We start from the raw sequence: 24,510 nt of genomic DNA, 5'->3' as shown, positions 1-24,510 counted from the left end.
AGTTTTCTTCTTATACGTTTTTGAAAAAGCGCTGATGAAGTCTTTGATAGACAAAACCGGTCCGCTTATTCTTTTCTAATTGTTTTTTGAATATATCGTAGACTACTGGCTCTTTACTACACAATTTTGAGAATGTTTGGTATTAATTTGACCCGAACGATGTGCAGCTGAATTTTCCCTCTTGAATGATTATGGACAGCTCGCGAAATTAACTTCAACCTAAACTACCGACAAGCAGAAGAAAATCCGATACAAGCCTACCTCAATCCTCTCACCTTATTCAACCGTTGAAACGTTAAAGGCATTGTTCAGTCCGAGTCGCTATGTCAACCACCCGCGCCGTGCTGGGGGGGGGGGGGGCGTTTTATGCCCTTCCCCCCTCAGGTTTTTCGCGAATATCTCAAAAACGGCGACGCGACGCGTAGCGTCATTCAAGGTCAGGTCACCAGATAATGTCAAATGACCTTACCTCAGAAAAAAATCGAAAGCTCGCTGTAGCTACACCGACTGAGCGATCACGTTAAAACTTTCAGTAATTGCTTAGGGTAACAGATGTATAAAATGGATACCTCGGATTTTTTTATGTCTGTGACCTAAGGCAGGTCAATTTTACGACTGCTCCATTAGGTATAAGTCAATGGGAGAAAATTGAAATGCGCCTCTTCTGGACGAATTTCGTTCTACACCCTCTCAAACATCGTGATCGGTCCATAGGTAAACATGACACACTGAATCGGAAAATTGCACCTGTGACCCTTGTGTGTGCCCCTGAGGTCATTTTAGGACATAAAAGGTCTTCAGAAGTTTTTTTACTTTTGACAGAGACGTGCTAGAGCGGTGAAAACACCGATGATCTGAGGATCTGATTTTTGTTCCAGAGTGGTGCCTCGAGTTAAGCGATTGCGCTTTTGCACCACTCTGCTATCACTTTTATGTTGCTACATTGTGCCATATGTTTCATTGATCATGCTTTATTTCTCGTGTATCTTTTGTTCCTTAATAAACGTTTTGTGTGTGTGTGTGTGAGGTCAAATTTGAGGTCAATCAGAGCGGTGCCCTTTGGGGGCTAAACCGTTGATCTGAGGTCAAATTTGAGGACATGTTGGCGAAAAAGTGTTAAAAGAGCTAGCGAATGCGCTTTTCCGCGGCACTGTAGCTCTTTTGGTTCCCGAGTTAGCCGTCAGGTGTTAAAAATCGTTGAAATCAACAAAAATTGACCTTTGATGAACCCTGGTGACCTGACCTTTGCCCTGACCTTAAAATGACCGAGTGTTTTCCTCCTTATTTTTGACGCTCTTTCGAGTGCCGCTTACCGCGTGTCGCTACGTGGCCCAGGAGCCGAGTTAGACGGAGCCCCCCCCCCCCCCCAGCACTCGACGGAAAGTTCATGCCACCAACACGGCGCGGTTTAATTGTTATGTTAGCTAGCTTCTGCTGCAAGCTGTGGAGTTGTGGACCTAATCTTGAAGGAACTGGGCTTAACATTTTCATAGCAAACGTTAAAAAAATATTAAATAGGTTGTGCAAAAAATAGCATCTCTTTTATGAAACATAATTCATAATATAGATTTGTGAAACCTTCAACATCATCCCCAGACCCCATTAGTGCCGAGCTCCCAACGACCCCAACGACGACCATAAAAGCGTCCCCATCCCGTCATAGGCGGCGGAACGGGGAGAGCACCGGGGCACCGTGGCCCCCCTTTGATTTTGGCATTTCAACATTAGCCCTATGAGCGTTGCATGGAAAGAATAGGACCAAAAGTCGGCAGTAAGTCGCCACCTTAATTGAAGGTATTCCGCCGCTACTGCATCCCGTCAACGTGGGTTTATCATAAGGATGCTAAGATTTAATTTCCAATCCGAAGCTGTAATGATGAAAAGCAATTTTACATTTTACATGTGAAACAAGCTGACACAACTAAATATTTCCTCTCTCGCTCCCTCTCACTGATTTACCCCATTGCCCTCTTTCTCATTTTACCCTCTCTGGTTTTCCTTTTCTGTCTCTCTTTTCTCTCCTCCCGTCCTTATTTATCCCTTCCCTCCAGTCTTTCTTAGCTCTCTCTCTCTCTCTCTCTCTCTCTCTCTCTCTCTCTCTCTCTCTCTCTCTCTCTCTCTCTCTCTCTCTCTCTCTCTCTCTCTCTCTCTCTCTCCTCTCTCTCTCTCTCTCTCTCTCTCTCTCTCTCTCTCTCTCTCTCTCTCTCTCTCTCTCTCTCTCTCTCTCTCTCTCTCTCTCTCTCTCTCTCTCTCTCTCTCTCTCTCTCTCTCTCTCTCTCTCTCTCTCTCTCGCTCTCTCGCTCGCTCTCGCGCTCTCTCTCGCTCTCGCACTCTCTCTCGCTCTCACGCTCTCTCTCGCTCTCTCGCTCTCTCTCTCTCTTTCTCTCCCCTCTCTCTCCCTTTCTCTCTCTCTCTCTCTCTCTCTCTTTCTCTCTTTCTCTCTCTCCCTCTCTCTTTCTCTCTCTCCCTCTCTCTTTCTCTCTCTCCCTCTCTCTTTCTCCCTCTTATTCTCTCTCCCTCTCGCTCCTCTCTCTTTCTCTCTCTTTCTCTCTCTCTCTTTCCTCACAATATTCTCGACTGTCACAGCGTTGTAGGGCTTGCTTCCAGATAGGTCCAGGCGCTCCCCACTCCGCAGGCCCCAGCCCACACGGCCCAACCGCTCAAACACCCTCCGGCGGATGACCTCTGACCTCGGCGACCTGACCCCAGCCGACCGATCGCGTCCCTCTCCACGCCTCCGCCCCGCTTCCCCCACTACAGCTGCGTAGTAATTGTAGCGTGTGCAAAGGTCACGTGACATTATTTACTTCTGCGGCTTGTTCGGCTGACAAGAGATGGCACTAGTGGTCTGTGGATCAGAGGCGGGGCTAGGTTCTACGACTTCCTGGGGCACTTTTTAGGGCAGAAAAGAGGTTTTTTGGCTCCCCATCCCAAAATGCTTCGAATATACAAAAACAAGTTAGATATTCGAAAATCGGAGGACCAAACGGATCGTTTGACGTATCTTGCGCGACTGAGAATTGATCGGTCTTCAAACTACTGAACAAAAACGAGGTGATTAGTAGCAAGTGCTGGTGACTGTACAGATGTCAGGGTCAGGGTCAAGGTCAACCTAGGTCATCTAAAACTATTGCGTTTTAGACAAGCTGAATTTACTTTTCGTGAAGTTTCTTTGACTGACTGCATGTTTAGTAAAAGCTTCTCAGTTCATGATATCATGTAATAGGGAAACACAAACCAATCTGTGCACACATCAGTACATACACAGACATACACAGACATACAAACACATATAATTGACCTTGACCTAACTTGACATGAAATGACCACAGCCAGCAAATTAGTCGGATAGTGTGACAAAGAGCTGTTCTAGCTGGCTTGGCACTAATACGGCAGCGTCATCGGTATAGGGGAGACCGGGAGGTATGGGCCGGTTTTGTGAAAAGGCAATTTTCTTCCAGTAGGCAACGGCTAGACCCGGGTTTTCACTCTGTGTACGTGAAATTGCCTTTCGCCTGCAAAGTGAGCCTGACATTAGGCATCTGGGATCAACTACTTTGTCTCGAGATAACTTTCAATAATTCATGCGCTTTTTCGATCCATCAAAATACACCGGGAGGTATGGACCATGGCCCGGGAGGTATGGGCCGGTGCCATGTTTCATATTCTTTTCTCGACAATGAAAACAATACTCGCAGCTGGTATCTACCTTGATCTCTCTTGGAGCCCAGGAACCGCATAAGCGGCCAACAGCTTACTTCATTAAGGTCACTTGGGTACATATGTATTTTGGTAAACTCCATCATGCTCCATGAAATAAGATACATAATATTTTCTGTTCGAATGGAATTTGTAATTAAATTTTCGACCTTGCGCGACAAAAATAAAAATTATTGAAGAGGACATTCAATGTTGTTGATCAGTTTGTTGATTTAGGATCACCGGGGGTAGGTGGCCCGAACCTCCCGGTTAGGACGCCAGAATGTATGTAGCATCTCAGCTCATATTAGAAAGAAAAGAGAAAAACGAAGGCTCCGAGAAGAGCATTGTTTACGAAGTGCCTTGTTCGGGGTGTTATAAGACTTACGTAGGCGAGACAGGAAGGGGATTAAAAACGCGATTACAGGAACATAAGAGCGATGTCAAATTTCACCGGACTTCCAATGCGACCGTACTACACATAGAAGAATGCCAGCACCTGCCGAAGTGGGACGATACCAAAATATTGGAACGAAATATGAAGAAACGAAAACGAAAATGTCTCGAAACGGCTCATATCATGTCAAGAAATACGTTCAACACAAGAAACGGGTTTATTACATGGTCTAGCATAGCAGCACAATTAGCAGTGAAAGTGTCATAGGGTGAATGTCACATGTTAGGAAGAAAGAAATGCAACGACTTGCGTCGGTTTTTGTTATTTGTGAATTTTCAAATATTCTACATCTCATTGACAGTGATCAAGATACTTTATGTATCGAAAGCTTTGTCTTGTGCAATAAACTTGAGTTATTATCGTCATTTTACATCAGCTCATAATCCTGCAAGAAAGCTTCAAATTGTCTATCCAGTCTTAATTTGCATGCTTTAAACTTTATGTTAGCGATGATCTGACATCATAGAAGGATCCTGTTTCAAATTTATCACGAATTTTCTGTATGTACCATATTTTACTCGAAGAGGGCAAAAACGCTTTATCACCGCTCATTGCCAAAGAAGACTGAGGAAAATTTTGGAAATCACGTGGGTTGTATAACGGAATGGCTGCTACCAGTTTACGCGGTCAAATGTGCAAAAATACGTAACACTTCTTCATAACTGCGGTGGTCCATACCTCCAGGGGGCCCATGCCTCCCGGGTCTCCCCTACATATGATGGGTTGGTCCGCTGCTTGTGTAGGTATTTTATTCTACCTACATCACCACAATTTTTTCTTACAAGATTTTAAGCTTCGCGGTCAAGAGCAACAGATTCTTTGGGAAGAGACGAATCCAATGATAGCAAATTTTATCTCATCAGGTCAGTCATTGACCTTCCAGGTCAGGTCAAACTAAAGAATGTTGCTGTTTGGGCTCACCGTTGCCCGTTGGAATATCACGTGTGCTGCTCATCATATACCGATGACGCTGCCGTATTGTGGTGCCAAGCCAGCTAGAACCTCTTTTTCACACTATCCGACTAGGTTTTTGCTGGCTGTGGTCATTTCAGGTCAAGTTAGGTCAAGGTCAATGATATGTGTTTGTATGTCTGTGCGTGTCTGTGTGTATACCTACTGATGTTTGCACAGATTGTGAATGTGTCCATATTACATGAGATCATGAACTGAGAAGCTTTTACCAAAAATACAGTCAATGAAACTTCACGAAAGTAAATTCAACTTGCCTAAAACGCAATATTTTAGACGACCTAGGTTGACCTTGACCCTGACCCTGGCATCTCTACATCATCGAACAACATGTTCCATGATAGGTGGGAGGTAAGACTGGCAAAAAGGCCGAAATCAAAGTGTCAAAAGCTCACAAGACCCATAGCCAACGCAAGGTATTGGGTATTTGTCATTTGGGCTATGACATCACCTGAAGAAAAAGGTCATATCAGTATCTCCGAAACCAGAAAACCACAGAAACTTGAAATTTTCAGTGGACGCTAAGAAAGGATAGAGAAGCAGCTATACGAAACATCCGGCTTCTAGCAATCAAAATGTTGAGAGCAGAGCAGAAAAAAACTACCTGGGGGGGGGGGGAGTGACAACCACTGCCCCCCCCCCCCCCATGTGCGGGCGAGGATTAAATAATTTGAATATCAGGACAATAATTTATTCAAACAGGTACTCCAACAGAGTCCCGCTTATCATAGGTGACCTCAGATTTGTGTAGCATCTAAGTTGCCCAGGGAGCCTTTTATTTGTAGGTACAGTAGGTCTATTAAAAAAGTCCCCAGCACCAGTGGGCGCTGCCTTCGCTGAGCCGAACCCCCGTCTGCCTGTCCCATATCGCGCCGGGCTCAGGTCAGGAAGGGTCAGCGGGACCGCTCGGTCCGGCCCGCGGGCGGTGGACGGGCGGCCGGTAACGCTTTCCGCCAGCCAGCTGTAGAATCCAACAAACGGGACGGCCACCGCTCAGCGCAGCATGATTATAGAGATAGTCATTGTTAGCCCGTGCCCCACAGGAATGCCTAGACTCTAACGCCCTGTTGGAGGGGAAATGGGGATTGAGCATCATTCTTAGAACTCAGCTTTGGGCATTTAAGTGGCATTCGAAGTAGCGTCAAAAGTAGCAAAAAGAAGAAGAAAAATACTTCAGCCAATTTAACATCGGGTCAGAACCAGAGGTCATGTCACCAGACGTCATCGGTGGTAAAATTTTGCTTGGACAGGGTGCGTTGCGCGCACCGGTGCATTGGGTTTCCAATTTCCATGGAAACATCAACAGACTCGGAAGCTCGCAATGCTAGCGTGGAGCCGAATTCATATCAACCGCCGCAACAATGCAGCAGCGCAGCGTGCTGCAGCGTGGGGACGTGAAACACCGCCCAGGCCCCCTGCCTCCCCCTAATTCCTGTCATCCTTCCCACTCTGAAATCGACCGAGTCTAACCTAACACAACAATCAGCTCGTTTACCGCTATGTGTGAATAATATTGTCGGATTTAATTAAGGCGAGCGGCTTAGCACGTAAATACCAGCAACTGTCACCATCGGTATTATGAGAAAACCAATTGCTTTTCCACAAACACTTACAAGTTTTTAGCTTAAAACTTACTCGAAATTAATTTTACCAGCCTCGTGTTCCTCTTATCAAAACGCTTCGAATGAATCCAAAGTTAATCTTCAAAGGTCATTTGAAAAATTTGGCCTATGTTCAAAGACATGACCTGACCAGAAATGGTCATGATGCATAGCAGGATATTAGATTCGTATCGTGGAACTTTACAAACACGTCAGATGATTTCATAACTTAAGCATGTCTATCAAAAATAATTATTACATGGCTCATATGTAGGCTGGGTGTGTGATCATGCTTACGAGTATGTTGAACGCAACTGATAATTTTCTGTTGGCCACAATTTCTATATTTAATTTATTCTCCCGGATTTCATATTTTTATTAATGACACCTTGACGATGTCGAGAAAAAAACGCTTAGGAGATTTAACAGCCTGAGATATATTCAGTATAAGGAAGGGTCAATGGTGCTAGATTCCTTCCGTCCTAGCTATCCTCAGGAAAAAACAATCCGCATCGCCCCTAGTCTTCAAGCTTCCCTCTCTGGACTGGAGGTCACCCCACCAGCCAACCTGTAGTTGATGTCGGATCAATTCCAGGCAGAAATTTGCATGGATCCGAGTAATGGATCTATGATATCAGTGGATCTCGAGGCAAATTGCAGGTTCGGATCTATGATCCCACAGAATCCGGCGTGAAAAAAGGATCCTGGATCTATGATTTCACAGGATCTGATGATAAACCAAGAACATGGATCTTTGATCTGAGTGGATCCCACCATGCATAACATTTGGAACCAGGTTTCCAAGTGTTTCTTTGTCAATAAGTGCCATAAAACTATGGATTATGACGTGTTATCACATTAAATCACTAAATAAGAACGTTTGTGAGTTGCAACGAGTGATCTTTGGGATCTCTGTGTTGACCAAAAATAAATGAGGATCTGTGATCCCACTGGATCTCAAGCCAAAATACTAGACTCGGATATATGATGCCTACGGATCTCTCGATAAATTAAAGAGCTGGATCTATGATCCCCACGGATCCGAGATCAGGATCCGTAAGATCAGATATCAGATCCATTTTCTCGGATCCATGCACATGTCTGAATTTCCAGGACAAATAATCCTCTTCTTGGTGACGGTTTGGGAGACGGCTGGACCGTCCCGACAGGGCAATCGTCCCACGGGAACAGTCTCGCTTCCGCAGATCACTGTCGCTGGCTCGCACAACCTAATTACTACACCAGAGCATAGTTATGTCATAGCTCTGCAAGGGCCTTTTCAGACCGAAAAAGATGGCTCCCAACAAAACAAACAATTTTCTCATTTAGTATTGTATCTCATCAAACACCACATGTTTTCAGAGTGTTTATTATGCGTTCCGTCCCAAAAAGCACAGTTCAATTTTCTCCCATTGACTTGAACGATCTCCAAATTGACCCGGCCTTTCTGTCAACAATGTCAAACTTGCAAAGTAAACGTTTCAAATACATAGGTATAGTGTTGCCCATTGAAATCGCTGAAAGTTCTAAAGCGATCGGTTAGTCGGTGTATTTAGATTGATGAGCACAGGAACTTTCCTTGAGGTAAGGTCACTTGACGTGACCTACTTATGACCTTGAATTGAAAGACTTGGGCGGGAAAAATGGGTCATTTGAAATCTTAAAATGCCAGATTTTAACAATAATTGCAAACACTATCCCGGCCAAATAGTGAGTGAGAAGGGAGCGATCCCCCAACCCCATGTTTAGCTCCTATAATTGAGCTAGCTGCTAGAGCCTCGCGGAAAAAAAAACGAGCGTTTGCTTCGTTACGTGACGCAGCGACTGGTACCCCATTTTAAAATATCAGTGACCTCTTAGGGCAGGTCAAGGGCCCCCAAGGCATTCGATCGGTTTTTTTGGTAAATAACCACAAAAATTGTCGCATTATCGTCTAATCGATACAATCGTGTTTTCTGTTCTCAGACGCGTCGATTTACATGCTTTTTTGTTTAGGTGAAGCAATTTAGGATGTTTACCTGAGGTCAATGTCATGTAAGGGCAACACAGGTCACGAATCTGTTGAAAGGAGGACATGTTGCATAACATTTGATTCGGCAAGTCTTGCAAAGTCCATTGATGGCTGTCCCGACTGGCTAGCTCATTTTGATCGGGAGTTGTTGACGAAGCACTCCTATCACCCTAGTGACATCATAAATGACGTCACGCAAGGTGAACAATGCAAAAGTGAGGCATTAGACCTTGCCAAGAATGTATGAAGTCACGATTTGAAGTGCTTGAGAGTTTAGGTATAATTTTGGATCATTTCCGACGCCAAGATGAACAGTTTCCATATTTCCCCATTATGCTTATATGACACTAAGTGCATTGCGGATTTGCATCATTTTATAACCGACAACCGTGCAGAGGTTTACTTAAGACGCCATGGTTAAGTGACCTGACCTGAAAACGTGGTTGATGTCAAATGATCCGGCTTGAATCAAATGCAAGGCATATGAAATGTCAGCCTTCTATCATCAGTGTGCTTTGAGCTACCGCAAAAAAAAATACATGGTGGCGGCATTCACCCCTTCTTCTCGGCCGGCGAGGGTTAAACCTCGCTTCGAATTATTGCAGATAATGATGCGACCGAAAACAAAGCATTTATCTGTGTCTAGAACGGCCGCTGAATTGTTGGACAAGATCCCCAGTCTTGGTTTGCTAGATGGGAATAAAATACTCGGTATGTGATACATATATAGTATATACCCCTCGATTTGCCCTCGCGCTAAGTCTATTTTAATCATCACTGTCGGTTTTTTATCCGATATGATGTCGCCGCTAAACGGGTTGTTTTGTTTGCTTGCTTGCGTTGAATGGTCATTACGGATTATTGAAGGATTGTGATAAAATAGGAATGGGGCGAGGGAGGATATGCACTGCGTCTGCAGGTGTTTAATTTAGATCACAAAGGCATCATTTCCGGCATAGTGCAGAGTCACTATCTTCCCCCTCCTCTGCACTGCGGCATCTCTGCGCCCCACACACGGCGTCCTCACTCCACGGCCGGCCGCCGCCAACTGACCCACTCGCCGGGCGCCGCGACCTGACCCGTGTCGCCGGTATCGCTGCCGCGGCCTGCGCAATAGAGTCGGGGCTGGCATCCGGGGGTTCGGCCGGCCGGCCGCCTCTGGAGCGGGGGACTTTTTTAGTAGACCTACTGTACACTACAGAGAGCCTCCTACTTCGACTACTTGCACAGAGAGCCTCCTTTTTGTACATACAGCTGAGCTTCTACAGGTCGAGCGCCGTTCTCCTATTTGTACGTACAGAGAACCTCCTACTGTTACAGAGGGCCTCCTATTTGTCTAGGGGGCCTCCTATTTATCCAGGGGTCTTTTATTCGACCAGGGGTCTCATATTTGTGCAGGGGTCTCCTACTTGTCCAGGGGCCTCCTTTTTTGAAGGGCCTCCTTTTTGTTTAGCGAACCTTCTATCTGTCCAGGGGGCCTCCTATTCGTCTAGGGGGCCTCCTATTCGTCTAGGGGGCCTCCTATTTGTCCAGGAGGTCTCCTGTTTCTCCAGAAGGTCCCCATTTATCCAGGGGCTTCCTCTTTATCCAGGGGGCCACCTACGTGTTCAGGGGCCTCCTATTTGTCCAGGGGCTTCCTATTTATCCAGGGGTCTTTTATTCGAACAGGGGTCTCATATTTGTGCAGGGGTCTCCATACTTGTCCAGGGGCCTCCTTTTTTGAAGGGCCTCCTTTTTGTTTAGGGAGCCTTCTATTTGTCCAGGGGGCCTCTTATTCGTACAGAGGGGCTCTAGCTCCTACTTGTCCATGGGACCTCCTTTTTGTTCAAGAGGTCCCCTATTTGTACAGGGGGCCTCCTATTTGTCCAGGGGGCCTCCTATTTGTTCAAGGGCCTGCTATTTTTCTAGGGGGCCTCCTATTTGTCCAAGAGGTCTCTTATTTGTCCAACGGGCCTCCTACTTGTTCAGGGGGCCTCCTATTTGTCCAGGGGGCCTCCTAATTGTCCAGGGGGCCTTCTAATTGTCCAGGGGGCCTCCTTTTGTGAAAGGGGCCTTCTATTTGTCCAGGGCTCCTTTTGTGAAAGGGGCCTCCTGTTTGTCTAGGTCTAGGGTCTCCTATTTGTCCAGGGGGCCTCCTATTTTGCAGGGGGCCTCCTATTTGTACAGAGGGCCTCTGACTTGTCCATGGGGCCTCCTATTTGTTCAGAGAGCTTCTTATTTGTACAGAGGGCCTCCTATTTGTCCATGGGGCCTCCTATTTGTCTAGGGGCCTCTTATTTGTCCAGGAGGCCTCCTGCTTGTCCAGAGAGCCTCCTATTTCTCCAGGGGGCCTCCTGTTTTCCGGGGGCCTCCTACTTGTTCAGGGGGCCTCCTACTTGTTCAGGGGGCCTCCAATTTGTCCAGGGGGCCTCCCATATGTCCAACAGGGCCTCCTATTTATCTAAGGGGCCTCCTATTTATACAGAGAACCTTCTATATGAACATCGGACCTCCATTTGTAGTGGCTGGTGCGTCTCGGGGGCCTCCACTATTGGGGTCCCAAAATGACAATTGGGGTCCCAAATGTTCGCATTGGGGTCCCACATGGGACCTCGAAAGTATACAAAGTTACACCCATGCCGCCGCGCCGCCGCTCTGGCAGGGTGTTTGACTTCATATCTCTGTTGCTAGAAAAGTTGTGGACCGATTTACTTGATTCTTGCATGAAAAGATCCGCCATTCAATTCTTAGCAGATAACGAAAATTTGACGTCAATTGCACGATCCGCTGCCCATATTGTGGTACTGCCATCTATTGACAAGGCTGGCGAACTAAAGCCGGGCGGCTATTTCCACTTTTGACACACCATGGTTGTTCAAAATACATAAAAGTCATTAACCTAATGTGGACCATAAAAGAACGCCATGATTCATAATCTGACAACAAAACATAAAAATCACTCAAAAAACACATTTTTGGCTATATCTCCCGAAAGAGTCATCACAATTTCTTTCCAGTCTGCTCATATAATGATCATATAGTGCACGTTTTATAGAAGAGATGATGTTTCCCCAGAACCCTGCCAGTTCCGAGAAACATCGGTGAGGCGTTTTACCTCGGCGGGGCGACTTGCCCCGGTCTACCCTAGTTCCTGAGTTATAGAATGGCTGCAATAAGCGAAAACGCAAAGTTGACCTTTTGAGGTCACCGAGATCACCTAAGCTCATCATATTCGAAACTGCTAATGAAAATCGCATACGCTGATTCGACTGGTGGTGTTTTCGTCGCGATCAGCCCAGTAGTTCCTGAGTTATAGAATGGCTGCAATAGGTGTCAATGCCAAGTTGACCTTTTGAGGTCACCGAGGTCATCTGAGGTCACAAGCTTCGAAGCGGCTAATGAAATTGCATGCGTTGATTCGACTGGTGTCGTTTTCGTTCCGATCAGTTTAGTAGTTCCTGAGTTATAGAATTGCTGCAAAAGTGACTGTCGAATAGTGTTGTCCGGTTTGCGACGCCTGCGGCGAAACTGGCGAGATCCTGTTGGCCCTGTTGGCGTCCTCGGCGTGTTGCTTGCGTGGTCTGCGTGCGGCTGACGACATGTTTCAAAGGCGTGTTTTGGAGGCTAAGATATATTTCTTTAGGTAGTATTTTCAGTTTTCTGCTTCTTTCGTCGATGATCCAAGATGTCCTCGACAAGTAACCAAAAACTGCCGACGAAGGAGCGAATCGTCAAGAGTAAGTACCGTGCGCCAACATTTGTCTCTTGTGTCTTTTTCTCGTTTTCAGCTCTCATTTGTTATGAATTGGTTGAAAATATTTAGCAATTTGCATGTTTTTTGTGCTTGGTATATACTTCGGCAATAAATTGTTTCTTAAACATTTTGACAGGATGTAAAATGTTAGGTAGGTACTGGCCACTCTTCTTGTTGTGGGCCTTCTGGGCGCGGAGGCTCGTTGGCGAGGGAACTTAGAGGAAATCTCTTAACTGGTTTTCAAGTTGATGGAAATTGATTCGAATTGATGAATACTTCAAAATAGCATATCAAATGCAAAAATAATCTAAAATAAATGAATATTTGACCTCAAGCTGGCTGCTTCATTTTAAATATTGAATTAAAAAGGAAAGGGATTTTATGCCCTAGACAAACATTACTTCATGTAAAAGTGATATCAGCACATGTCAGTATTTTACCTGTAATCAGCATCAACTGGGCAATAATTTTAAGCCATGCAAAGGGCCGTCTCAATGATTCTAACTATACCCAATTTTTTTTATAAAATAAAGTCGGAATTGCTTAAACGTTCCAAATTAAGTGATTTGTTCCGTGATGAAACATGGTCACAGCGTTTCGATAAACCTATATGAAAAGTGAAAACGTCCATAAACATATAAAAATTGGGCATGGAAACAATCAGAATTGAACAATCTATGATGCCATACCTAATTTGAACCATTTGCAAGCCTACTTCAACCTTTATTCTACCCTTAGGTACTTTTGTTCGATGTCACGGAACAAGAATATGATGAATTGAGAAATGCTCTGCCATTGAAATGCCGTTATGAGGATATGGCAGCCTCACTGGACGGTCGAAAGCGAGCGTCTTTTGGGAAATGCGACAAATAATGCGCATCATGGTCAAAAGTAGTGTTTAATTTTTTATATCAGTTTTTCCTGCAAAAAAATCATTTTCTGCCCAATAGTGGACGAGAAAGCAGGAAATAAATAGTTACTGAGTTGAAGAAAAAATACCTAAGTAAAAGTAATGGCAGTGTATCCATAAACGTGATGTGGATTGTGCATTGTGCAAAGACATTGTGGTTATGACCATGATTGTGGTGAGGACTTGCCATTCAAGTCATAGGTATGGGTGGTTGTTCGTGATGATATTGATTTATCGTAAGAAGCATCTAATCTCATTCTGTGCACGTGACATGCAGGTGATCATGGTTGAATTTGATGGTAGGTATCATCCTGTCACGGGCTGATTCTCTTTCGTAAACATTTGATTCTCATTCGTCGACAAACCAGGGCCCTGTTCGCTCGCTGTTTTTATATCAGCGTGCTGTCGGTATTCCCCATATAAGGAAGTTATTGCTGGTGCGGCTTGGCCTCTCATTGGTCTAGCGAATAGACCACTTGAATTCGACCAATGAGGAGCCAAGAAGTAGCAGCATGGTTGCAGCCTGCTGATAAATAAACGAGGTGCGAACAGAGCTCAGGTGAGAAATGTGATGGAAACATTTATTTATTTAACAAACACACTCAATAGCATACATTCAAGGCACGTATACTGGATTCATTCCTTCACGCTTGTTTTAAAGCTTGCTGGATAGTTTGACATGGTTTGTCAATGCTTCTATCTTGTATGGCTGGTATGCACTTCAACTTTGGAAAGGAATGAATGACTGGCATTTTAACTTATCCAATTATGATGATTGCAAGGTGAAATTGTGGAGCAACTGCTTCTTATCTGTTTCAATAGTTCTTGCAGGATTGTCGTTGTCGTGCTTGCTGCTTTGGAGATGAAAACAGAGCAAAGCACAATGTCAAATTTTCAATCAACATGTTTCTTTAGTAAGTTTCCCTTTTCAGTCCTGTGATGCCCAGTTGCAATTGATATTTACAGTCAGTGACGGAACAAAAAAATGTGATTATTAGCAGTGAAAAATCTCATGGAACAGTTAAAAATTGTTAAAAATTGAGTTTTGAAAAATTGACTTCCAAGTTAAAAATTGAGAAACCGGCCACTTTTCTGACACTGGGGGGGGGGGGGAGGGGCGGTCATCCGCCCCACCCGTCGGTTCTAAGTCGGCGCAGGCCGCAGACCCCCGTCGGTGCGCGGGTTAAGTGTCGGTAAGGGCATTCCTTTGGTCTGGACATTGGTTTCGAAATGCTGTTACCATGGATGAAGGAGAACCTGGATTGGAAACTAACAGCTGATTGCGTTCCCTTCGGTAAGTGCCCGAGGGCACGCGCGGCGGCAGCGGGAGCCGCGTCTGCCGCGCATTCACTGGCGCCGCGCAAGCGTTCACCGGCGCCGCGTAAGAGAAAAACACTAGAAATGGCCCTCTTTTTCAAGGTCGTCTGTATTTGAGGCCCTCGTGTACGACTTTTGTGCGGAACGAACAATAATAGTTTTGGTCTCATTCGATAGCCTGATCAATTTTGTCTGTCGTAAATAGCTTCTAAACCTAAAAATAAATCCGCATTGCGGTCTAATACCTACCCGTTTCAAAACATGCCGCCCCTCGTCCCCCATAGGCCGTAATGCTTAACGGCGGGAGTTTCCAGAGATGAGAAGACCTTCCACAGTTGGAACCACGGAATATATGGTCCTTGGAACATGGAGCCTGTCGTTCTGCCAGTCCGCTGTGGGGTATCTAGCTCTTCACTCTCTTCTGTTGTCGAGGGTGTGGCAGCATGACAGCAACTGGAGTTGGGGAAGATGGCTGGCCAGCTATCAGTGCGGATTTTCGGAGAGCCCTCTCGTACGCCTCAGGTGTAGTTAGCGTCTTGTCTAAAGCCAGCTCCGAGTCCTGGAGAAGCTTCTCTCTGAGACGAGGGTGGATCGTCTTCTCGACGACCATGTCCCTGATAATGTCGTCGGTAATGCCACCGAACTTGTGGTTCCCGGCGAGACCTCACAATACGGACGCGTACGCAGCAGTTGACTCCTGGGGCTGTTGAGCTGCCGACGGACCGAAAATCGTTCAACGATAGCGTTCACCCTCGGGATGAAAAAGGATTCCGGCTGGCGCAGTGGAAATTGGACTTCATTTGTCATCGAAAATGACGTAGATGATAAGACCAAACGGCATGCCTACCATATACATTATACCTACGTGGATTATTCAATATATTTTGTTGGAAATGTAGTGAGTAACAATGTAGTGAGTATAAATTAAAAAAGGATAAAATAAGCTTCCCTTGAATTACACAGCTACTCTCAGCGTTAGTATTTTTTTTTTTAAATTGAAATGCTATGCCTAATTGGAATGGCCTACTGCTCCGCCGCAGGGCGCCGCCTTATGCGGTGAAGGGGAGTGGCGCCCCCTCGGCTCCCAGCCCATACGTCAAGGAGGCTGCCGCCGTCTCACAGGGTGGTTCCTACGTCTTGAAGAGGGTGGCTGTCTTCCTCAGAGTGGGCGGTTTCTCTATATATAGACCGTGGTCCGTGGACCTCAAATGGTGGGTCCGTCTACTTCTGATCTTTAGGTCCGGTCCTTATATATTTTCTTGCACTTACGAATGGTGCTGATAAGTTTTTACAACACGCAACAACGGACGTATATTTTTCCTCTCACAGTTCAAGCAAAACAACAACGAACATTGCCGATCACAATTCTTCGACGCTCTGCCCCCATCACCGCCCGAGACCTTCTGTTGACCACGTTCCTAAATCAGCTCAGGGAATACGTCGTCACACCATAATACGCTGGCAGTCTGAATGAGGTCGCGACAGTACCCCTCGTCAAACCTCTCTTTACATACGTAGACTGTATTCTTCTGTGGTAACCCGGGGTCTGTCATACAGAAGGCCAAGTCATGCCCGGTCACCATCAATAGTTGTACCTGGGCGCGATGCTTGCTTGCCATCGTCTGGTCGTCAATGACATATAGGTGGAGAATGGTATGGAATTGTGGGCGTTCGGGCAATGCAAAGCCACCGCCCCAGTGCGTCGGCGCAGCTTTGAGGCCGCAGCAGACGGCGGAGGTCAAGGTCATTCGCGCTGGGGCGGCGGATTTGCGGTGCCAGAACATCCACAGTTGTTTGCAATCCTCCACAAATGCTCGGTGATGTAGCGCCTGAGGGTTTTCTCGCTCGACGGGCACTTCGCCTCCACGACCGCCCTGCCGTCGCTCGCTGGGCCGTCCGGCGACACGCCAAAGATAGGCGGGTCAGATCGGAGTACGAGGTCTGCTCTCTCGACCTTACCCGCCTTCTTGGCGACGACTTTGAGCTCTTAAGGCTCGCACTTGAGCTTTGAGCTCTTGAGGCTCGCACCCGCACTTCATTGACTAATTACATCGAAAGAGTCTCCACATAGCGGATGAATATGGAAATGCGCTAGTGATGATAGCACTGGTTGCGCGTTTGATTCGAATGTAGCGCGCTGTGTATTACACACGTGTAAGAGCGGCTTTGACGGTGTTTTGAATGGCGTGTGATTTGGTGACTGGTGAGGGGTGCGATAGGAGACAATTTATTGCAAATAATTATACTATCGTCTTCTCTGAAGGTGGACATTTATCGTTGAAAGCTATCCAAAAGCTTCCTGGCTATGAATCGCAAGTTCGCAACAAAAAGCAAGTCCAAGGAAACCAAAACTGTTCAGTACCCCAGTGCAACTCCGTGCGGCATAAGTGATCGCATCTAAGTTTCCACCAGTTCCCAAAAGACAAAAACTTCAGTAAAATCTGGAAGATCAAGCTAAAAATTGGGAAGAAGATCGGGAACAATTTACAGTGCATCAGTCTGCAGCCTTCACTTCAAACCTGAAAATTTCCATCCGCAGAGTTTGTTGTTGTTCATAGGGTCAAAACTTGGCTCTCAGGAATTTTCTTGCAAAAAAGGAAAATATATTCAATTACATTTATTCATATCATAATGATAAAACAACTTTCTCCTTCCTTGGAGGTGCAGGGCCAGGCCCGACTCAGCTGCTGCTGAGATGAGCTGTTCCAGGACGGCATTTGGTTGATCAGCCTGCTGCACAGCCCTATCAGCCATCAGTGCTCTGAAATGGCACTGCTCTTGGAGTGGTGCTGGGGCATGCAGTCTACGCCGTGATGAAGATCCCCATCGTTGAGCCATGTCCGTACAGCTCAGCACCTCCAGCTCTGCCAATGTTTGTCAGGTCACTGGTGAAGAAAAGAAAATTAACCTTGTTAGTACAATAACATTACTCTTCTCTCCTTCCCAACAAACATTTATGTTCCCATATGTTTATATAAAACAAATAACGGCAATGATAAGTGGTGTCATGAACTACATTTTCATTATAACTTCAATGGGCATTGCCATGCTGGCGATGCTGCTTCAGCGACAAACCACGGGTGTTTTCCCGAAATCACAAACATGTTAGATAATTGACCTCCAAATGACATTACTTTTCTGGGTGTTGCTGCATGCAATATAAAAAATAAATGCAATTAAGCTGAGTCTGATTGGACTGCTAGTCACAACAATATGCTTAATGTAAAGGAAATTATCCCCAGACACGGTACTTACTTGTGAATGTGAAGAAGAAGCAGGGCTATGCAATGTCTGCAGTATCCTGATACGCCTGCCTTGCAACTGCATACCACGGTAAAGTGGTTTTCCTTCACACATGCTTCCACTTCATGAGGTTTCGCTCTAATGCCACTGGTTTGCACGCACAAAGCAGCGTGAACCACCACATGACCGTGTCTCTCCTCTCTTACACCACACGCAACAATATATCCAGCCTTCAATACTTCTTCTCCTTCCTTGACCTTGAGACACCTTTTCCTGTCACTTATATAGTTAAAAATCTGACAGAATGACACCTCTGGTCTTTTTTTTTCGCGTTAGCCATCGCCCCACACATCAGGCCAACCGCCCCGACCACACACTACCACCGCCGCCACTCAGGGTTTATCCACGGGGTTTATCATCACTACGCCTAGTCGACGCTAGCGCCTCTACCGGCCGCGTTATTGCTCAATAGCAGCGCTGCCTTTCAGATCTGACGCGTCGATGACGAACACGAGAACCGCTCTTCGTCCGGTTGTGCGCTGTCTCGTGCAGCTTTGACGCGGTTATGCGCCCGAATCTCATTGCATGCCACGTGCTAGATTGATATTGCGCACGAGTTTCCTTGTTTACAGCTTGGCACATGGCTGATGTCATGCGGTTCTTGGCAAACAAGATAAAATCTTTGGCGGACACGTCCCCGGGACAGGTACCCAGGTAGGCATCCAAGAGACGGTCCATAGTGCACCCTTCCCACGGAGCCTGTGGCGGGACAAAATAGTCGAATAGTAGGCCACTTGCACCCGTCTCACCTCTCCGCACCTCTTCGACCAGTTCATTGAAAAAGTCCTCACCCGCGTCCCCGAGCATGTAGGCACCAGGGCCCAATCTTACCAAATGCCGTGGATGCGCATTCATGTCATTTGGTAACATTCAGAACCATTCCACATTCACTTATTCATTCGTTCAGGCAACACTCATAATCATTCACGCGTACAGAGGTGTACAGAGGTCTATGATTCACGCTATCAAAATCATTGGACAAGATTAGCTGTATGTAAATAAAAAGGATATCTTTGATATTAGTGCCGTAAACTCCGGCCAGTGCTGCCAAATCCTATTTACGGCATTGGTTAGATTGGGCCCAGGTGTGGGACTGCCGCGGGAGGTGTCCCTCGGGTGTGGCCGCGGGTGTCCAGCTGGTACAGTTGTAACCTCGCCTCCCACCATCGAGAGACGCGGCTTCTTCCAGTAGGCCTGGACGTCCGTCACAGACGGCTCTGAGCTCCGCCTGTGGAGCCACATCAAGAGGATAACGCCATGTTTGCAGCCTCCCTGGCTTGCCACACAGTCAAGACACTGCACATGCTTCACCTCTTACTCTTCTTCATCGACCAGCACAGTGACTCTGCCTTTGCTAGTCACCTTGTGCTCTGGGGTGATTGGCAAGTAGGTTAGCTGCTGTGATGAAGCATAAGCCAACGACGTCTCATAATGTTGCAATAGCTTCACAAAATGATTCAATTCAGGGAGATCTCCGGCGCTAGCAATTCCAAAGTAATCAGTAACATCTCGACGCACTCGTTCATCGCCCTTGCCTGGTGAGAGTGTTTCCGTGTTATTATCAGTGATAATTATCATGGGCGGGCCTTATCATGCAGGGTGGCACGAATAGATCCCAATCTGTTTGCTCGGAAGAGACGAACTTGGATAGGACATGGGCAAGCAATACTAAGTGGTGGAATGCAAAGGCGGGAGTGATCCATAAATGATGCTAATTAACAGAATGGGTCCGCGAAGGTGAAGCACAATTAATTGGGGAACTAAGCACAATCGCACACAAATACACACAGGCGTACCTACAAACATACTCTCGGCGCACTACCTCACAATCACTCTTCTCGAGTGCTTCGTACACTTCGTCCCGGCGGAAGGATGATGCGCACTCGGGGACGACGCAGTAGCGCCCTCCCGAGCGCCGCAGCAGCTACCGGACCAGAGTCGCATCTGTGTAGTGAGAACCCCGGTACGATGAGAACGCCGTCGAGGACAAAATCAGATAGCCAGGTTTCATAGATGCACAAAACTTCAATTCCTTCGCTTTGCACAAGGTGACAGACCTCGTTTAGCCGAGGAGCGAGGGAGCGGGCATTGATGTGACTGATGCATTAGGTATTACTCTCTGTCTTCTCTCGTTGCAGTAGGTGGGTTTGGTGCGCGATCAGGCTCCAGAAGACAGCGAGCTGCAGGGCGGTCCAGGTGCGGTGGGGGTGGGGATGGGTGGCGCCCTACACGGAGAGGTCCGGCTGAGACCCCGACGCCGGGAGCGGTTAGTTGGTCGCCGCTCCCTCGTGCCTTGGCGCGGCAAACCCGCCACCCGCCTCGGCACCCCCGCCTGGCCGACCGCCGGGGACGTGCCCCGGCGACCGTCCCACCGTCCGGCATTGTTGTCTTTAGCCGGACGGTGAGCCCTCGAGCGGCCCCGGGTGAGGGGGAGCTCGGCCGTCCAGTTTCGTTGTCATGGCGAAGAAGGGAGAGGTGATGAATTCCTCCGCGTCGTCTTGAAAATATTCGTGGACGAGAAATGGGAGGTGACGGACGAAAGCTTCCAATTCTTTCCGACAGATGTCACTGTGACCACAGAGGCCGATTGCGAACGTAGCGTCGCGTGGAAGAGCGGCTGGAGCAAGGGTTGGCGGAGCCTGAGGTTACGTTTTTTTTTTTAAGTTTCGAGGTATTTTGATTTAGTGTTGCTTTTCTATAGGCATCAAGTAGGTATAAGTGATTGAGGCTGTGTTGTTACTTGTTATGGATCTTTCTTCGGCAATTATCCGTTGCCTAATTGTATCACTTTACACATACACATAACGACATCAGGCAAGCTATTTGTATTGACATCCACATTCGATCCGTTATAGCACTATCCTTATTTAGAGTACATCTAGATGAGTGCTATCCGGAGCCGGTCGGCGACTCTGGCAGCGGCCACACCGGCGCCGACCCAACGACCAGCTCCAGCTGCTGCTAGCCCTCAACCAGCAGGGTGTAACACTGCTGCCGCCTCAGTTAGGTACCAGTCGGTGGCGGCGGCGCGTGCCACAGTTCTCAGCAGCTGCAGGCCGCGCGATACAGCAGCGGAATGAGTAACAGTCGACTGCCTTTGCTCACAAGTCACATGGTAACCTAAACCAGCAGGGCTCTACACAATGGTCGGTTGCAGTTTGCACAGAAAGCAGCATGCATGGAAAATTTCTGAAATAATGGGAACATACGTGAAATCTACCGGACCGTTCAGAAAAGTGAAGGTTTTAGTCAGTCCAATGACTCTTTCAACATGAATGCGGTCCTTTGTGATCGCGCGAGACAGCAGCATGTCCTTTGATGTCAGCTGCTGCTTTCCTTTGAGGAAGGCAGGGGTGACTAGCCTTACATCCTTGGTTGCAAGATATTCCTGAACATCGAAGCCCCTGTCCGCCATCACGATATCACCTGGAGACAAAGACTTCACCATTCCACTCTTAACAAAAATCTTTTGATCTGGTGTACTCCGTGCGAAGGCGTCTGACATGAAACTGATGCCCCCTTCAGGAGTTATCCCAATCAAAACCTTCGGCCCAAGTGTTGCACCCCCTCCCAAATGTCTGGCCCGACGGTTTTGCCGAGGGCACTGCGCCGCCTTGCACATGTCCAGGTGTGCCGAGTGTAGCGATATACTAATTGGATCACCGGTCATTATTCACTCACCACTCATTCAAAGAAAGAAAGCTGGGACACGGTTTATTTGTCACAAATCATCCGGCTCAGCCGCCGTACGGCGGCGCGCTCGCGCGGCGGCAAGGGCGCCAAACGCGGTCCCAGCCGCCTAAGCAGGGCGGCCGTCCGACGTAAAATCACACCGACTTCCTGTGCCCTCTCGCGCTGGGCAGCCTGAAAAAGGAAAACTTGGCGTCACCTCACGAACAGGGTTAAGTAAAACCGGGTAGGTGGTTAAAGAAGAGGTCAAATTAGACGTTTTTTTACATTGCTCAGGGGTATAGAACTATCCGATATTTCAATGGCGGCGGCCACCAAGACACGTTAGGGGTGGTTCAGCAATGTGCAATGAACACGTGCGTTAAACGGAGAAACAGAAAAGATCACTCACCATGGCCAGCTAGGCAGCGCGGTAGCGTGACCGTTCGGTCGCCAGGTATCCCTCCATCAAAACGCAGTCGTAACATGGAGTTGGAGGCGGCACGTCCGGATCATACCGCCAATCCGGTATCTCGTAGTCCGGGGACGGACTCCTCGCCGTCCGCCGCACAAACTTCACATTGAAGTCGCCTACGACCTCCTGCTCCGGGCTCGCCGGCCGCGGTGGGATCTCGGTAGGGGTAGTCTCGGAGATGATTGTCATGGTCGATGGTTAAGATGAGGCTGGTAGAGTTGAGGAGGCTGTACGCACTTACTCTGACTGGGGCACTCTGAGGAGTCCTAACTTATCACCTAGCGAAGGGGGCGGAGCGGGGCTCAATCCCCGCCCCGACTCGCCCGACCGACCTCTTGGATTGGCCATCAGTAATCCCGGCCATTAGGGCCATGAGCGCGCCGCGCCGCAGGGCGCGGACATCACGAACACATCACGAACACCGCAGCAAAATACATGCCGAGAACACCGGTGAGTTTCACAGGGTCCAGCGCTGGTTTCGCAGCCAAGTCGCTCGCCATGTTCGGGTTATGGGTACCCGTTCCCGTCAACGATGAGCGAGCCAGAACTTCTCGGCCAAAAATGGCCACCAGAAGGCCCTGCTAGTGTTCCCGCGGCGGTGGTCGGCCCGCCGGCGCTGGCCTCCGCCGCCTCACTAACGGCCACGAAGCGTATCCGCCGCCTCGGACGTCGGGCAGCGTGCGCCGGCGCCGACATCACCCCTAAAGCACGCTCCGCTGGAAGAGTGTCAGACCCCAGAGTGAGGTCTTTTACCTTCTTCGCTCTCTCCTCTCTTGGGACCGACCTCAGGACTTGGGACGCTGTTGCTACCTATCTTCGTGAGACGGAAGCCACCTTCTGCACAGAGCCTCTTGAGATCCTCGAGCAGCTTGATCGTGGCTTTCTCACTCCGTACCGATTTCAAGACGTCATCGACGTAGAAGTTACGCCTGATCGTGTCCCTTGCCTCTTTGATGTCATGAACGAAGTCTTCGGCCGTCCGGTGCAGAGCCAGATTCGCGCAGCTTGGGGAGGATGTGGCTCCGAACAGATGTCTGGTGTTACGGTACTCTCTCGGCGTGCAGGTAACGTCTCCGTTAGGCCACCAGAAGAATCGGAGGTAGTCACGCTGGCTCTCGGGCACCTCATCTGGATCGGCAGGTAGTCCCGCGCCGCCACCAGCACCCGCCACATTTCCTCGTCGTCCGCCTCAATGATGACATTTTCAGCCAAAATGTCTTCAATGGCCGGCGGCGGCGGCATTAGCAGCCGGTCTCGCCGCTCCCGCGCCGTAGCCAAATCCTCGTCGCGGCGGCGCCGCGACCTCAGCGGTTTTTTGTGTCGGTGTTTCATCTTATCGCATCTGATCGCCGTATGAGGTCTTCTCGATGCCAGCACCCCCTCATCACCTCGGTTAGTAATCAGCTTCCTCTTTCAGCAATCAGCTTTGTACGTGGAGCAATCAGCTTGGCCACCCGATGACTTCACCGTTCAATATATCCTTGGTCAGAATAGCTCAAACGTTGTAAGCTGTAGACAGCGGCCCTCCACGGAGCTGTCTGGAACTTGGTGTTGAGCTCCGTTATGATCCTCTCGCGGTTCTTGACCGCAGTGGCCAGGATGATTATCCAGGTCCTGGATAATCATCCTGTCCTGGATAACGCCCAGGTCCTGGATAACGCCAATCGACTTCGTGGCCTCCAGGAACATCTGGCGGTACACGTGGGAATCCTTCATCCCGAAGCCGATGAACTGGGCGGGGTCGACCTCCTTGATCGCTTCCACGTTGAAGTGGGCGACCATTGCCGCCAGCTCTTCCATCTCCCTGAAATGCATCGTTGACTCTTTCTCTTCTCCTCGAAGCACAAGTTTAACATGCGTTCAACATGCGTTTAACATAAATTGAAGTTTAAACTTGCGTACAACAAGAACAAGACATAAACCAATCTGCGAATAAGTGTGAAAATGAACACACATACGCATACGAATGAACCGGAAGTGTGAGTCAATGAATCAGTGTGTAAGAGGCCAGGAGCTACGCATGGTGTTGAGACTCGGTCTACAGTCTCTGAATGCCCCAGACCACTCTGCCGTGCCCATGCACTGAGCTGACCGAAGGTCTGGTGCACGGGCACCGACAGTCTGTTGCATACCCTCCTGCTGCGTACCTACATCTCGAGGCTCTGATATCAATCGAGTGGCTCAATGAGATGTCACTTATCAGCGTCCCTGCTCGCCGATAAGTGACATCGCTGCGTCGCCGATAAGGTGACGCCGAGATGTCACATGTATGACACAGCCATACTCGCTCCTCCCGTTTCCTGCCCTTCCCGTTTTCGCTTGATCTGCACCAAATCGTTTACCGCAGCCCCGGCTGGCGTGGACAG

The 24,510-nt window shown here is 48.0% G+C and overlaps 1 protein-coding gene across 1 annotated transcript in view; it reads left to right on the top strand.

Annotated features, from left to right (window-relative positions):
• Positions 1–12,245: 12,245 nt before the first annotated feature.
• The window catches only part of LOC122367174 (serine/threonine-protein phosphatase 2B catalytic subunit 3-like), a 90,690-nt gene continuing 78,425 nt past the window's right edge, over positions 12,246–24,510 (top strand). The window contains exon 1 of the mRNA XM_043340055.1: positions 12,246–12,453. Within this exon, the coding sequence (XP_043195990.1) occupies positions 12,402–12,453 (52 nt within the window). The 5' untranslated portion in view covers positions 12,246–12,401. The remainder of the gene's footprint in view (positions 12,454–24,510) is intronic.

Source organism: Amphibalanus amphitrite, unplaced genomic scaffold (genome assembly GCF_019059575.1).
Source record: "Amphibalanus amphitrite isolate SeventyFive unplaced genomic scaffold, NRLGWU_Aamphi_draft 000855F_arrow, whole genome shotgun sequence".
NCBI classification, from domain to species: Eukaryota; Metazoa; Arthropoda; class Thecostraca; order Balanomorpha; family Balanidae; genus Amphibalanus; species Amphibalanus amphitrite.
Note: the sequence above shows the minus strand (reverse complement) of the source record. Positions and strands in the feature narration are given on the sequence as shown.